General features: G+C 33.6%; 1 protein-coding gene across 1 annotated transcript; it reads right to left on the bottom strand.

Annotated features, from left to right (window-relative positions):
• Positions 1-1,882: 1,882 nt before the first annotated feature.
• LOC127838274 (uncharacterized) lies at positions 1,883-11,023 on the bottom strand. The gene is made up of 2 exons (XM_052365901.1): positions 10,867-11,023; positions 1,883-6,642 (listed from the first exon to the last, which is right to left on the bottom strand). Exon 2 carries the CDS (start codon positions 6,524-6,526, stop codon positions 5,042-5,044), a length of 1,485 nt encoding a protein of 494 aa, XP_052221861.1. The 5' UTR covers positions 6,527-6,642; positions 10,867-11,023; the 3' UTR covers positions 1,883-5,041.
• Between the last annotated feature and the right edge of the window lie 6,869 nt (positions 11,024-17,892).

Here is a 17,892-nt window from a genome sequence, read left to right as displayed (position 1 = left end):
GATTACCGAATTTATTCAGATCTTGAATATGTGGTCTCAATTTGTTTCGCCATTTGGGTGACGTGTTTCCTTTTTGTACACAGTAAAAACTCAGGGCGAAAACGATCTTTTAATTTATGGAAATTTAACCGTAATGTTCGAAATTCAACCAATTTATAATGTTGTGTCCGAGGGCACATGCTTGGACATCGAACGATAATCCTTTCTATTTCTTTAATTGTGTTCTTCTTGTTGGATTTTCTTCTTTCAATACGAATTGTTCGATCTTTAGAGTAATGAAAAGTTTATTTAATTTAGAAATAAAAATAACATAGATATACACGGACAAGGTAGTTTACACTTATAAAGCAAGTTCAAGTTCGTGAAAATAATTGTAAGCAATTCGTATTTCATACATCACCATTGACGTATTATATACAGAATATTGATTAAAGGCCCCCATGTCCTTTATATCGGCAGCGTGCCGAAAATGGACTTCCGGCTCAGGTCTGCCTTATGTTTTTGTCTAAATATTGACCTTCACCTTAAAGCAAAGGGACATAGTAAACGAAAGAAAGAGGTTTCATAATATGATACTAATTAGTGAATAAATGGCTCAGACAATAATTTATGTAAATTATATCAAGAAGTAGAACATGCACAAATTTCATACGTGTATTGTGATCATTAGCTTTTAGCGGATGATAAAATGTTTTCGGGATACACGTCATTCAGATAAAGTATCTTTTGCTAGTTTATGTTGAAATCCGATCATGTACTGCAAAACAAGGCATGCATTAAAGAAACATTTATTTATGACCCATGCATCCGACACCAAGCAAAGTATTTCATATTACATTTACCGTTTATCTCTTCCTTTTAAAATCCTTAGGGGTCACCCTTCGTCAAGGCATCCGAATTTAAATGAACACCGCAAAAGAAATGTTCTGCATTATAACAACCTCCACAAAGGAACGTGAGAAGATTAAAAAATGTTTGCCATCACTATTTTGTCTATCTCATAAGTGTACAGGTTCTGAATGATATAAGCTGAGGAATATTGCATTACCTGGATAAAACAGATTTTAAATAATTTACGATCAAGGCATGAAATGTTAATAAACTGGGTGGAACAAATGTTTTGCAGACACTAGCACCTGCCAATAAGGAATAAAGGATTTTTCACATTAGTTATTGGTTTCAGTTATATTATTTTTAGGGCTGAAAACATTTTGGACGAGCAAGCACCACAATCAATCAAATTATTATAGAACTCAGTGTTCACTGAGAATTTTATCAATATTGAAAGTTTTCTCAATTGATGGTTTAACGGTAATAACGGTACTGAAAGCGACTATTGAATCTTTTTAATTTAATAGTTGACCTAGACAAAAGGTGAATATAACACATTTTCGGAACTACTTTTTCTATTATTAGATTATCATATCAAGATTTGCCTCAAGATTGATATATATTTTTTATGATCACAAGTGAATTAAATACGATATTCCATCGAATCTAAAAAAAATCTTTTTATTTTATGTTTTTTTCATCGTTTATTTACATTGTAAAAGAGATTAACCGGAGAATTTCGCTGGTATAATGACGTCATTTTGTGTATTGAGATGTATTGAGGTACGCCAGGGGAGAAAGGGTAACTTTTCAACGAAAGGGAAACAGCTGTTAATTATTTTCTTGAAAAAGGGAATAAAAGAAACAGAAAATGTGTTCATGTCAGTCTAAGATCGTTTGTTATTTCACTCTTGATCATAGAAAAATAATTTTTTCACTCGTGGCTGCGCTACTCGTGAAAATATATTTTCTATGATCACTAGTGTTATAACAAACGATCTTACACTGACATGAACAAATATCCTCTATGTATTTCAAAGTAACGCAAATAAATAAATTTATATTTTAATTGCATATTACATTGTTAACCAATAAAAGTCAATGATTTAATACAAAGTAACACAAGCTACATAATGTACACCGCACATTGCTTATTTCTTTAACAATGTCACATAAATAATTGAATACTTGAATTGCCTTTGTATACCTATGCCACTCAAATCGAATACTTGTATAACACTGCACACCAAACAATTCAACACCACAAGTACATCTTTGAATAGCAATATTACTCAAACTAATATATACATATTGACATATTTGTATCAAAAGGCCACGCAAATCATTCAATACATAAACATACTATTCTAAAGTAATACAACTCAAAACAAGAGCTGTCACCATAGGATGACTTATGCCCCCTATAAACGCTTTGATAGAAGTTATGAACATTTTTCGAAACCTAAACGCAGATTTCAAAACCTAAATGCGGACCGTAAGTTCAAGGTCAAGGTCACAGGGGTAAAAATGTTTGTGTGTATGGAAAGGCCTTGTCCATATACACATGCATACAAAATATGAAGGTTATATCTCAAGGGACAAAGAAGTTATGAGCATTTTTCGAAACCTAAACGCAGATTTCGAAACCTTAACGCGGACCCTTAGTTAAAGGTTAAGGTTACAGGGGTCGAAATGTTTGTGCGTATGGAAAATTCTTGTCCATATACACATGCATACCAAATATTAAGGTTATATCTCCAGGGACATAGAAGTTATGAGCATTTTTCGAAACCTAAACGCGGACCCTTTGTTCAAGGTCAAGGTCACAGGGGTCAAATTTTGTGTGCGTTTGGAAAGGCCTTGTCCATATACACATGCATACCAAATGTGAATGTTATATCTCAAGGGACATAGAAGTTATGACCATTTTTTCGAAACCTAAACGCAGATTTCGAAACCTTAACGCAGACCCTACGTTCACCGTCAAGGTCACAGGGGTCAACATTTTTTTGCGTATGGAAAGGCCTTGTCCATATAAACATGCATACCAAATATGAAGGTAATATCTTAAAGGACATAGAAGTTATGAGCATTTTTCGAAACCTTAACACAGATTTCGAAACCTAAACGCGGACCCTAAGTTCACCTTCAAGGTCACAGGGGTAAAAATTTGTGTGCGTATGGAAAGGCCTTGTCCATTTACACATGCATACCAGATATTAAGGTTACATCTCAAGGGACATAGAAGTTATGAGCAAATTTCGAAACTTAACACAGATTTCGAAACCTAAACGCGGACCCTAAGTTCAACGTCAAGGTCACAGGGGTCAAATTTTTTGTGCGTATGGGAAGGCCTTGTCCATATACACATGCATACCAAATATGAAGGTTATATCTCAAGGGACATAGACGTTATGAGCATTTTTCGAAACCTAAACGCAAAGTGTGACGGAAAGACGGACAGATGGACATACAGACGGACAGACGGACGGATAGTTCGATCACTTTATGCCCTCATTCGGGGGCATAAAAATCATAATGAATTAAATATTTGCATAAATTGCATATTTACATCACACTACTAAAACAATCATTAAATCACTTAATTGCATTCTTGCATAACAATGTCATACAAAACATGAAATCCCTAAATTGCATACTTGTATAACAATGCCACCCTAGCCATTTAATTCATATATTGCATATATATATTTAACAACTTATCACTAACGAACTATTACAAAAACTGCAGAATTAGATACTCATCTCACTGAAACCATGTATTCCATAAGTTGTATTTTAAGTAAACCACTTCACTAAAACCATCAAGTACATATTTTTTCAACAATACTACTCAAATCGGTATATACATAAATTCCATCTTTGTGGATACTGACACTGTTTAATATCAAAATTGCAAATTTATTTATCAATATTGTACTAACTATTTAATTCATAAATTGCTAATTACCACAATGATTTTATTCTAGACATGTATTGAAAACATCACTTGAAAATATGTGCATCGAAACTATTATATTATAAGCGTATACATATGAAAACTCATTTGCACTGACGCGTATTGCTGTGTAATATTTCTTTTATAATATTGTGTGGTAGCAAGGTGTAAACAAGCCTCTTGAACAATATCGCTGTGTAATAAGAATAATCTTTTTTCCCATATTATTTATGTTATAGACTATTTTTATGAAGCTGTACAATCATAAAGCTGTTTAAAATAATTAATCACAATTTTCTGAATGAACGTCAGTACAATTGTTAACAGTGCGGTATCACACATCCGTCATTAAACGTACAATTACCTACTTTACATACATTCTGCAAAAATGCATTTGCATCTTCCCATCTTAGGACAGGAAATTACGGTTTCGAAAATTTAAAAAAGCCTCTTTTGTGATATAGGTCTTGACAGTTTTCACTTAAAGTAACATATATACTCAAAATCCACACACTGAGCCCATAAAGAATCAGTGTTCATTATAGCAATAGCCAAAATTTCAACGCTGTATGCGGTATGGTAAAATAGTTTAAGCGAGATACAAAATTCTCGTGTTTGTTTTTCGACGATATAGTCCATGTTTATTTCCCGCAACAATATCCGAACATTTTACGAGCGAACGCGAGACTTGCATCGGAAAGCATAGGAAGAAAGTCGTATTCATATAAACTACTTAAATTTCAATAAATAATTGTTAACTGCATTTTCTTTATATTCATTAACGTTTTCATAAGGAGATAATTACATGCCATAGGGTAACATTTACAGTTACAGTGTTTTATAGTCCGTCGATCAAAGCTTTCAATTAATTTAACAAATAATCATTCCCCAGTACTAATCCAATTGTTATCAGCCTGTAACGCATGAGTGAACATACCATGACCACTATTCTTCGTAACACTTTCATCACATTTAGTGTGAAGTTGAGGAATAAAGTGATCTTCATTCAGGTTAGTTTTACTTTTTATAATTAGTTATCATATCTTTCAGAAATGTTTATAAAAATATGTTGTTATATTACCATATTACAAATAGCTTTAAATTGTTTATTACCAGTCAACATGTGTAACTGTATGAATAGTTTGCTATCTAGCTATTGATTGTAAATAACAATATGAAATGTATAGATTTTATGTATAACACTTTCATCACATTTAGTGTGAAGTTGACGAATAAAGTGATCTTCATTTGTTACAGTGGTTGGTTTATCCTTTTGACGGAAGAGAATCTCGCAACAAGTAGACCATTAACATAAGAATACATGGACACATACCTCGATAATATTAAGGGCTCAATGTAGTTGATAATTAGGAAATATACCGCAAACGACTGTAGAAGCATGAAACATACATAAAAAAACAAAATACCAACGCTGTATTTGGCAATCAAAAATGACCAGAATTTTTCTGTAGATATATTTGCCACTTCATATAAATAAATTAAAAAACTCTTAACAAACAAAACATAAATATTTGCACTGTAACACAAATAACACTCAGATCTTTTCATGTGTACATATGTATACGATACGGAGAGAGTAACGAAAATTATTACTAAATAAATTGATGCTACCGACCAGTCGCAATCCGTATTGAGCTTTCCAGCCTCATTAATAACACAAAAAGAAAACCGTTGTAAATGTTTGAACGAACCCGGCTTTTCGACAAACTGGGTGTAAATTAACACATTAAGTACGTTTGCTATGGTCATGCATAAAACAAAAAAAACATGAACTGCATTCCTAAAACAGCGGAATGCCTGCAAGGATGTGCTCTTGTCTAAAAAAATGTCCTGCTTACAATCATCTCCATTTACGCATGCGGCAGCAAAATGTTCGCAGTTCTGAACAAAAAGATTGTACCTCAATAGCGAATTAAGTTTCTTCCGAGTAGAACCTTCATCACCAGTTAATGACTCTCTTTTTGAGGATTGGGTGGTAAATAATTCGACACGTTTCTTGTGAAGTTCATAATATTGTTTAGCTCTTTCAAATGTCTCCTTTTTATTGAATTTCCGTTTTTGGTAGTCCACACGTCGCACATTTTTAAGATTAATTGTTTTTTCCTTTTTATTGGATTTATAAGAACGTCTTCGAATTTTCATGCATCCTCCTTGTTGCATTGTTTTGCTTTCAGGGATAGTTTGGGTTATTTCATTTGTACTCGTTCCTGTTTGAGCGCAGTTTGCAGACGTTGTATCCCGCGCAGTAGATTCATTTGTAATATTATTTTCTGTATTAGACCTGGATGGAGGGCATTTTTCTTCTTCCATTTTAATGGCACAATTTGTTTTGCCTACACTCTTATAATTTGAACAATTGTCTCTATTAGAACTGATTATAGGGACGCATTCACGTTTTTCGAAGTTAGGATTATTGCTCTGGTTTTTGTCGTTATTTTGCCCAGCCGCACAACGGTCTGCCTTTTTTTTTTTTTTTTTTTTTTTCTTACTTACATCAATCACTTTGATCTTGCCTTTTCCATCACCCAAGTATTCGAATTCTTCTACAATAGCGTGGTGATAAGTCAGTTGATTTTTCATTAGAATTTCGATGTGATCTCCGCATTCCAGGAAAGGAACGTGTGATTCATTTTCATTATAAGGGACAGACAGTCGACACACCATACATCCCGATGAATTAAATCCACTCCGCATTGTATGATCTACGTTTTGCATTTTGTCATATATAAATTGGAACTGAAGCACCCAGTATTACACTTCAACTTAACACAATCAGTTATTCAAGTCTAATAATGTCAGTAATACATGGGCATCCAAACTCAGATTTGATTCTGAAGAGAAAAGCAATTCATAATTCAGTTATACGATTAATATGAATTTTATTCATGTGACAGCAACTTACATGACACATTGGACCAGATTATTTCCATCAACTAAATTCCTATGCAAACGTGTTGTCTTGCTCAGAGACCTAAGTTACGTCTCGAACAAAGCGCTGAAGGCGCTAAAAGATCTTCGTTCTGATAATAAGCGTCTTAAACAGAACGCAACATAGACCGTATAGGGGTATATTATGTTGCAATGATGGATGCGAATTCTACTGAACAAGTGCGACCATTTAAGACAGACAAAATGCAACTTCTAAACAAAGAAAAAAATGTATTTAGACAAAACTGACAATTAATTCGAAACAAAACAACAACTTCAACCCTACCAAAACGATCCTGTAACGCAAACAACTTAGATATATCTACAGCGGTATTCACGATTAAAGTTTATTTGATTATCAGTTTGATTGCATATATTGAACGTACTATGCTACTAATTTTGACACATAAATGTCTCTTCTGTATATTTTTTTATTTAGCCATATTTAGAGGATGTACAAATAACAGCCCTATTGTAAACCTTAAAGCACCACGTTCCATACACTTTCAAAATGATGATGACTTGACAATCGATAATTTGACGGTTTTGGTACACGCTATAGTAGGCAATGAAAATCTTGTAAATAAGCTACGTGCGTACTGAATTGAATAAAAAGTGACGAATCGCCTTCTTAATACAAGATATTTTTAACATCGCATTACATTTCTGTTTTTCTTTTAAATTTTACCATTAAAATTGAAGTTGTCGCCTTCTATAATGTAACCACACATGCAGCATCTTGGATCGTAACAAATGTTAAAAATGTTATTTATGTCTTAGTATGTAGTGGTTGCAATAAATATTACATAGGACAAACTGGAGATAAACTACGCAAACACGCCCGCGGGCGGACAATCGCGGCAATATTGTTTCTTGTTCGCGGTGTTTTCTCGGCGGTTTCTCTCGTCCTCACAAAAACGCCGCGGACACTATCACAGTTAGAAGTCACCGCGGAACGCCGTGGACTTATCGCGGATCGCGGTGGACGCACGGCGGATCACGGTGGAGGTTTGTTCTAGGAAAATTTCATTCGAGAAGAGGTTCATTATGAAAAGATATAACATACATGTATACCTTTGTATTGTTCGTGGTGAATAAATAAATTCAATTAATTATAAATTTCTCTATGATATAATTTTTTTGTTCTGTTTCCGAATAACGATGAAGAAAAACTTAAAGTATTTATAGCATGGTGACGTAGATTCCCGAAGATAATCGTAATTAAATGTTCCTGTTGCTGTGAAAAATAATAAACACGAGGAAATATATTTGAATACACAATTAAATACCCTGAAATAAAAAAAATATAAATCGTGTATAATAATCTTCGTGTGAGTAACGTTTTACGCCATCTCGAGTCCCTAACACATTAGCACACAATCTTGTAACCAATCAATCAATTTAAAACACCTGTATGACCATTACAAAAGTAGAATTATTCACGCTTATTTCAGTTTGTGTGAGCGTTATCGGTTTGTACTTTCAGCATTCACGTTAATTGTGTTCACGGGTGATCAAAGAAATTAGTATTTTTACGAGTTGCAAAGACACCAGTGAACATATATTTTTTCTATGATCACCCTTGAAATAAAATAGATAATCTATCCAAACCAACACATTTTATTTTATAACACAGTTTACAAATCTGAACACTGATAATCATTTAATCCATCTAATATAATTATTAGCCTATACGGCGGCTATCAGAATGAAGCGACGCTATGTCATTTCAAAATTTGATCCGGGCAAATCAGGTGTTAAATTAGCCCGTGGCAATGTGTGTCGCTAAGATAAGACATTGTCCAGATGGTAACTAACATGATAGTTGTTATAACAGAGACCCTACATCACAGGTGGTAAACGATATCAGGATCATAAAACGTAAAAGCATGCTTTATGAAGTGTTCATTTACGTGTAAAATAAGCTAGAATGAGATGGAATTGGGGCGCATTTTGTAGTGGTATTAATATTGTTAGTAAAGGTATTATATAATTCGTCTTAATGAGTTACTAATAGGAAATTTCGCACATGTAATCAATATCAGTCTTTTTCTATTAATCCCGGCTCCATTGAATGTGTGTTACATGTATAATACAAGAGGGCCTAAAAGGCCTAAAGTCACTCATCTGAGATTGAAAGGAACTGACCTGTTCTGTGCAGCCCAAAATGTCATTAGAACAAATGTTCTAACCAACTTTCATGATTAGTGAACACCCTGGCAGCCACGTTTTTTAACAGACCAGAACCATTTTTATTCACATCAAAGATATCATTTAAACAAATATTCTGACAAAGTTTTATGAAGATTCATGAAGCCATATAAGAAAAAATGCCCCGCCCCCTAGTGGCCATGTTTTCAAGCAACTTGAACCATTTTCCAACTTGTCTAAGATATCATTGGGACAAATCTTCTGACCAAGTTTCATGATGATGGGACAATAAATGTGGCTTCTAGAATGTTAACAAGGTTTTACTATAGCTATATAAGGAAAAATGCCACGCCCCCTTGGCGGCCATGTTTTTCCACCGACCGGAACCATTTTCGAACTCATCCAAGATATCATTGGGACAAATCTTCTGACCAAGTTTCATGAAGATCGGAAAATAAATGTGGCCTCTAAGAGTGTTAACAAGGTTTTACTAAAGCCATATAAGGAAAAATGCCCCACCCTTTGGCAGCCATGTTTTTCAACCAACCGGCATCATTTTTAAAGTCGTCTAAGATATTGTAGGGATGAATCATCTGACTAAGTTTCATGAAGATTGGACAATAAATGTGGCCTCTAGAGTGTTAACAAGATTTTACTATAGCCATATAAGGAAAAATGCCCCGCCCCTTGGCAGCCATGTATTTCAAGCAAACGTAACAATTTTCGAACTCATCCAAGATATCATTAAGACCAATCTGCTGAACAAATTTTATCAAGATTAGATAATAAATGTGGCCTCTAGAGTGTTAACAGTGTTTTACTAAAGCCATATATAGCCATATAAGGAAAAATGCCCAACCCCCTAGTGGCCATGTTTTTAAAGCAAGATATTATTGGAATGAATCTTCTGACCATGTTTCATGAAGACCGGACAATAAATGTGGCCTCTAGAGTGTTAACAATGTTTTACTAAAGTCATATATAGCCATATAAGGAAAAATGCCCCGCCCCCTGGTGGCCATGTTTTTCAAGCAACCACAACCTTTTTCGAGCTCATCCAAGATATCATTAAAACAAATCTTCTGACCAAGTTTCATGAAGATCGGAAAATAGATGTGGCCTTTAGAGAGTTAACAAGGTTTTACTATAGCCATATAAGGAAACATGCCCCGCCCCCTGACGGCCATGTTTTTCAACCTTCCGGCATAATTTTTGATCTCGTGCAAGATATTATTAGGATGAATCTTCTGACCAAGTTTCATGAAGATCGGACAATAAATGTGGCCTCTAGAGTGTTAACAAGGTTTTACAATAGCCACATATAGCCATTTAAGGAAAAATGCCCCGCCCCCTGGCAGCCATTTTTTGTCAAGCAAACGTAACCATTTTCGAACTTATCCAAGATATCATGGAGACCAATCTTCTGACCAAATTTCATTACGATTGAACAATAAATGTGTCCTCTAGACGGTTAACAAAGCAAATGTTGACCCCGCACGACGCACGACGGACGGCGACGACGGACAAAAGGCGATCACACAAATTCACGGGCATATTGTGCTCAGGTGAGCTAATAATAATAATAATAATAATAATAATAATAATAATAATAATAATAATGATAATGATAATAATAATACAAAAATTAAAAATAGCACGCGTTATGATATCTATATATTTGAAAGATAAATACATGTTTGTATATTTAAAATCTACTTTGAGAGTAAATACTTAAGGTCACGGTGTAACGCCGCGAATCGTCACCGCGGACCACGGTGGACGAATGCCTGCTGTGTTTTTTGTCGAAAAAAATTACGTCCGCTATGGCCTAACACGACGATCATCGCAGACCGTTGAAACTCCGACGTCCGCGGCGATTCCTAACACTTAACGCGTTCGCGGTGACACCGCGGAAAATGAATACTGAATAATAATTACATATATATATATATAATGTGAAGCGAAAAGCCACTTACCGAATGTTTTCCTTGTGGTTTCCTTATGAATTACAATAAAGTTCTTCACTGCCAAGTATATTCAATTCGTTTGCAGTTTTGATTTACTGCTTATCTCGGCAATTACAAATGCGAAAGGTAACGCATTCACGACTTCATCCGCATTTAATCACCCCTATTTAACAATATCTCGTATATGACTTGTTAACTAAAAAGGCAAACATAACAACAATGTATGTGGTTCAGGTCCATGATGACATTTATTTTGCCTAGTAAGTTTTGCTTATGGAAGGTTTGATGGCTTAAGCTAAAAAGTATTCAAATACAAAGGGTTGTAACAGAACACGAAGTTGAAATGATGTAATGGTTTGTTTTAAATTGTTTGTTTACATGCATTTTGTTAAAGAAGTTTACATTTAATTAGCCGAGTTGTTAAATTACAATATTTATTCATATTTCCGACACTACTCCGAACGTTTATAAAAGGCGGGTATGCTGGAACAAAGACGGAGAAAAATAGTGCGTCAAGTTTTAGTAAAAGAGCGCTCACTGAGCATGCGCTATGATGTGAGAGGTACCTGGGTGGATACTAGGGATGGCATCGAGTATCTATATCGGTATTCGAATATTCGCAAATCCATTCAATCGCATATTCGAATATTCACATAAACGGCCGGATTGATTTAACTTCTATTACTCACTTTCGTATAAAGTTGGGATATTAAATATAACTTGACACAGAAATGCAATTGAATATACGATTGTTGTGTTGAGAAATAGAAAGAAAATGTAGCTTAATTGTAAAAACAAACTTTGAAAAAGCCTATTTAGGCGAAATATATCAGAAAAAAAGTAAAACTTGTTCTGTGTAAACTTCCATTGTTTTGTAAGTTATATCCGTTTGCTGAAACCGAGGCTGTTTATTAACGTTGCTATCAAATAATTGTATCGCTGTCGGCTAATACTATGACCGATACTGTAATCGGGCACAAATAGAAGGAAAAACATCATATCATTGAATTTTATTTGTATTGGTAATTTTTTTAGTAACGATAGCATGTACGTTTATATAAAGAAACTTATCAATAAGGCATGCAAAGTTTACCAAATATTCAAGAATATATATAAGGAAAAAAATCATGTCATTGAATGTAATTTTTATTTGAAATTTTAAAATAATGATATCATACACTGGACACCCTTTCTACTAGTAAGTACGGAAATCAACAAATTTTGGTTTTCGATCTCCCGTTTTTGAGATGGTTGGCTACTTCTAACTTTAAAGCGTAACTTTATACGGATGTTCAATTAAGGAACACTTACTTACTAGAAAGACTTACTTTTCAATTAAAATCTTTCCCTTTACATGCTGTTTAAATATTGCTGTATAAAGATTGTCATCGCCTGCCACTGTCTTAAAACCACGTAATGATTTCTGAACAGGAGTAATATATTAAGCGCATGCGTTATGTTTGAATGGTAAAATACGAACAAATAACATGAACAAACCTTAAAAAATGCCTGGGCCTTTTTGATAAGTATTATTTAGATTAACTAGAGGTAGCACAATATCCCCGCCTCAATCTCGGACGCACTACTTGACATTTGATAAGTTCAATGTGGTCTATATTCACATTAATACGCCAAGCGCATGCTTGTACTGGGTGGTAACAGTCAACAGATAAATATTATCAACTATCAGATAAACACATCTGTTAACTCACGAAACCATGTCTAAACGATGAGAAAGTTATCTTGAAAATGAATATTTGATACTATCTATCAGGCTCAAGCGAATTAGAACATTGAAGACATCAGCATAAAAAGCTCGCACTATATTTTGACATACAATATTTCGCTGGATTGGCAAGTGATATCTGATTTGACAGGTAAGCGGAGACGAAGCGTCGCGCATTTTTGACTCTGATGGACCAGGGTTTTTTGGTAACTAATTTGTTTGCTAAGCTAACTATGCGTTATTATGCGTTATTTATATAATTGTAAAACCAATAAAAACTATTTAATTAACCGTAAGCTAATATACGTAATGGGAATACTCTCTGATTATACTCCTTTAATTGACGTTTCGGCATAATGCCTTTATCAAAACAATGGAAATTATATGTGTGAATCCCGTGAAACTGATAAGTTCATATGAGCCTTAAATGATGTGTATAAAATAATAATTATTTATATATCATTTCCTGTCTCTACCTGTTCAGCAGTGGTTGTAACAAAACTTTTTGTAATTCCATTTTTTATTTCCATCGTAATATGTTTATGACATAATATATTTTGCAAAACATATAATGTATGAAATACGTAATATTTAGTATATTTGTTTCACATTTTTCTCGATATAATTATGGTACAAAGCATCAAGGACAACTATGGTTGGTGTAAATAAATGTTTTAAAGGGGCCTTTTCACAGATTTTGGCATTTTTTTAACTTATTCATTAAATGCTTTATATTGATAAATGTAAACATTGGATCGTAAAAGCTCCAGTAAAAAATCAAGAAAAAAATTAAAAAAAGGAAAAGAACATTGCCCGGAGCAGGTTTCGAACCAGTGACCCCTGGAGTCCTGCCAGAGTCCTGAAGTAAAAACGCTTTAGCCTACTGAGCTATTCCGCCGAGTACACATTCATGACGTATTTTATACCTTATATAAGCAATCTTCGTAGTTTTACAAAATTTAACGACAAAAACAGAACTCTCCAAATTATTCAATCGTTTCGCGTTGCAACGCTTTATAATTTTTAGGTTTTAAAATCGTCAAAAGATGCATATAATGGCTATATTAGAGCATGGTTAATGTTCAGTATTACTGTTTCCTCACAAATATCATAACTAAAACGAAAACTTACGAATCTGAAACAACTTTTTTCAATTTTGTCAATTTACCAAAGCGTGAAAAGATCCCTTTAAGGTTCACCAACATTGAATAGAATTACAAAATTAAATAAATATACGGATAGAAACACAACGACCAAAAATAAGAGAAAGAAAAGTGTATGCTGCTTTAGTGTAGGTGTACCTATGTTACAAAGTATATTCAAAGGATTTATTTAGGGTACGTGTACTGATTGAGTATAAAAGGTGTCCACTGAGTATAAAATATATGTAAATTATTTTGTGTTGTCCCTATTAATTCCTCGAGTTTAATTCTATTATTAAAAAAGACACAAAATCATCTATATGCGGTGTTGCTTTTTCCTGTTTGCATTTAAAGGTAAAGTATTTAGCCAATAATATTACGGAGTTTATAACTTGTGCATTTTTGGAGTCAGCTATGGTGACATTACAGAATTATATTTTTGCAAAATTAAGTTCAATGTTTTCTAACCTTTCTAACTTGTTGTCAATAAAGTGTTTGATATCCATCTACAAATTTTTGATGAAGTGACAATCCCAGCATACGTGAATATTCGTTTCTGAGTGCATATAACAATCAAAGCGCTGAAGGCACTGAATTTGTTCGCTGTTGCATAATCTTAGACGCAACTAAGTTTTCAAAATTATGTTATAGCTTTTTATATCGCAAATTTGAAATGACCACAACCCATTCAAATTTATAAAGAGCGTGTCTTAAAACACAGGTCGAGATGTGTTTTTTTTTTTTTTTCAAATCATTGATACAGCTTATCAGTGTGCACAGGCTAATCTTATTTGACATGCATTAAGCCTCGTTTTCCCTGAAAGCAGCCAATATGAACATATTTCAATGATAAACACTAGACTGGCGAACGTTGTCTTACAAGCTGTTAAATACACACTATGTACTGTACCAGTGAGAACAGACAGATGCGGTGGTTAGAGCAGACGCTTTTAGCATTCGTCGTCTGCTAAATTTTACTGCAGTTATCCACACAGGCAGTCACGGATTACGGTTCCTAGCGTAGCTTATCCCATATTAATTTGCAAAATTGCGTCTGCATTATTTGAGAGCTAACGCTCACAAATAAAAATCGCATAATGTTGACGGAACGAGATGGCATTTATGTAGGTAAGTATTGTTTGGTAAAATGTGCATGAGATATTTATATTAGAAATGTCTAAGTTTGGTGTAAATAGTTTATTGGACTGATTGACTGAAGATTTGTTGGTTAATGTCTGGATTATTAAGCGTGTCTTTCCATTTGTCAAATTGTTTGAACTCTTCAGGTTTGTGTTTTAGTAAAAGAGATTTATAAACTAGTTTGCAAGCTTTTGTATGTTCTGTTATTTTGTTAAGCATGTATTCCGGGGTGGTATAAATGATATCGTTTTCTTTTATTTTTTTTCCAATCGACGGGTTTGCTTTTGACAAATTGATGGTATTTTAATAGTCTGCTTTATCTATTACATACAGATTTATTATATCTTGGAAATTGTAAAATTCTCTTTTCCTCAAATCATATATATGTTTAATATACTGAATACCTCTTTCGAACCATGTTTAAATAAAGAAAGTTGCATTTTCGTTTTTTATAAATGTATTATGCCAGATAATTTGCTTTTGTATTGATGTGTTTCATTTTTTTTCCAATGAGACACTGAGCCATCCACAAAGGATGTTTTTTTTAAGAATTCGGATTTTATGTAAAGGTCTCTGACATCTTGTTTATGGTAATTTGATTTGAAAATAAACATTCCTCCATAGTTTTTTTAGCATATATAGCATATTCTAATCAGTTTTGAGTCGGGTTGAAATATAAATCTTTTCACCCAACTGGCTTTGAGGGATGTTAAGAATAGATAAATGTCTAACATTTTTAAACCACCAACGGCCTAATCTTGTATGCTCCGCTTTCTGGCAATTTTATCAAGTTTTTCATCCCACAGAAATTTGAAACATAGCGTTTTTATTTCTAAAATGATTTCATGAGATGGATTTGGTAAAATTGTAAATGAATATACAAGCTTGGGTATTGCAATTTTTTTTACCTGTATTTTTTCCAATTGACGATAGTTTCCACCGTTTCCATTTATTCAAACAAGTTTCAAAAGCATGAATTTTTTCATGAATATTTAATGACATTATTTCTGTTGGTTCGTTGCTTAATGCTATCCCTAAAGTTGAGGCGTGGTTAGCGTTCCAGATGAATTGTTTATGTTTGCAAAACTCGATTGGGTTATTTGTAAATGCCCCTATTTTAAGTATTTTACTTTTATGTCTGTTTTATGTAAGTCCGGATATTGCTGCAAATTCTTCTATGATTTTTATTAATGTTTCAAACGATTTACGAGAACTGTCTAGTATGAAAGATGCGTCATCAGCAAAAAGTGACTGTTTTAGTTCTACATTATTTGTTTTTATTCCTTTTACTTCTGTGTTAAGTTCTATGTCTATCGACATTAATTCAATTCAGATAATAAAAAGTTACGGCGATAAAGGACACCCTTGTCTGACCCCTCTTTTTATACAGAAAAACTCAGAAAAATGTCCATTATTTGTAACACGCGATGTTGCATCTTTATAGAATAACTTAACCCACTGTAAAGTGTGTTCGCTAAAACCGAAATGATGGCGCAGGCATTTAAACATTAATTCATGCTCAAGACTGTCGAAGGCTTTATTAAAATCAGAAAAAAATATTAGGCCGGTTTCGTTAGTTTCATCAATTTGTTTAATAATTTCTTGTAAAAGTCTAACATTTTCGCCAATGTACATCCCTTTGGTAAAGCCGGTTTGGTTTGTACTAATATGATTTAAGAAAGGTTTTATGCGATTGGCAATGACTTTTGTAGCTATTTTGTAATCCACATTAAGAAGTGAGACAGGTCTCCAGTTATCGATCAAAAGGATGTCTTTTCCGGTCTTGGGTAGTAAAGTGATTATGCTTTGTTTTTGCAATTCTGTAAGGTTATTTGCGCCTAAAGTGTAATCAATAGAGTTAACAACATGTTCGTTAATAGCTGTCCAAAATATTTCATAAAATTCTCCAGAGATACCATCATATCCTTGACTTTTATTGTTTTTCATGTCTAACAATGCTTTGGCGCATTCATGCTGTGATAGATACTTTTGTTCATTATTGCGTTTGTTCTGGACTTATTTTATTGCATATATTAGTAAAGAAACGTTCATAATGCTCAGTTTTCGTAAACTTACTTTGTTCTCTCTTTGGTCTTCTTCCGCTCTCAGCTTCTCCATTCCGAGTGTCGCATATTTTTCCCGACTATCAAAATTGTGACAAAGTCAAATAAAAGCTCTAAAATAAATTTTGTTATAAGGCCAAAACAAACCAAATGGATAAGATTTTTGTCGGATTTCGGCAATAAGAAATTCTGCATGAAACAGTTTTATGGTTTGTTGTGAACGCAGTGTCCGAAAGAGCTGTTTTCATCGAAGAGGTATTTTTCTATTTACTTTGGTTAATCCAATAAATGTATTAAGCTGATATTTTGTACGACATACTCGGTTCGGGTTTCGTTAAACAGCATAAACTATTTGGGCGCAGAAAAAATCCTCTGTTTGCCTTGAATATGTATGTTACATATTTATTTGCAGATTCATTTTGTTGTTATAAAATGGGGCTTAAACTGTTGCACTGTATGAACATTAACAGTATTTCATAAATTAATTGCAGTTGAAACTACACATTGCTTCAAGTCATGTGTGGTTTTAACAATCATCCAAACATTTCAACAACAATACGTGGCCAAATTAAATAAGCTTTGAATATTTATGTTGGGCAGTAATGTTCAATTCATATGGACATTGGACAGCATACGAAGTTTCATTTGGTGCTTTTTGCTCGCCTCTGATTACATCGAACACTTAATCAAAATATTTAATTTCAAATATATGGGTACCAAAATCTGTCGGATAACTGATCATGTTGTCGTGGACGTGTCGGTTTTGCACATAGAATATAAAACATATATTTGTTAAATAAATTATAATATTAGGAACATTCTTAAAAAATATTAAAGCAAATGCAACTTAGAGGATCGAACCCATGTCGTCTTTATGTACAAAACGTGTGAGTTACCGCTAAACCACAAGGGCAATTCATTAGAAAAGTTTTCCATTGGAAATTGTACTAAGTTATATTTTTTA

This window comes from Dreissena polymorpha, chromosome 7 (assembly GCF_020536995.1).
Source record: "Dreissena polymorpha isolate Duluth1 chromosome 7, UMN_Dpol_1.0, whole genome shotgun sequence".
Taxonomy (NCBI): Eukaryota; Metazoa; Mollusca; class Bivalvia; order Myida; family Dreissenidae; genus Dreissena; species Dreissena polymorpha.
Note: the sequence above shows the minus strand (reverse complement) of the source record. Positions and strands in the feature narration are given on the sequence as shown.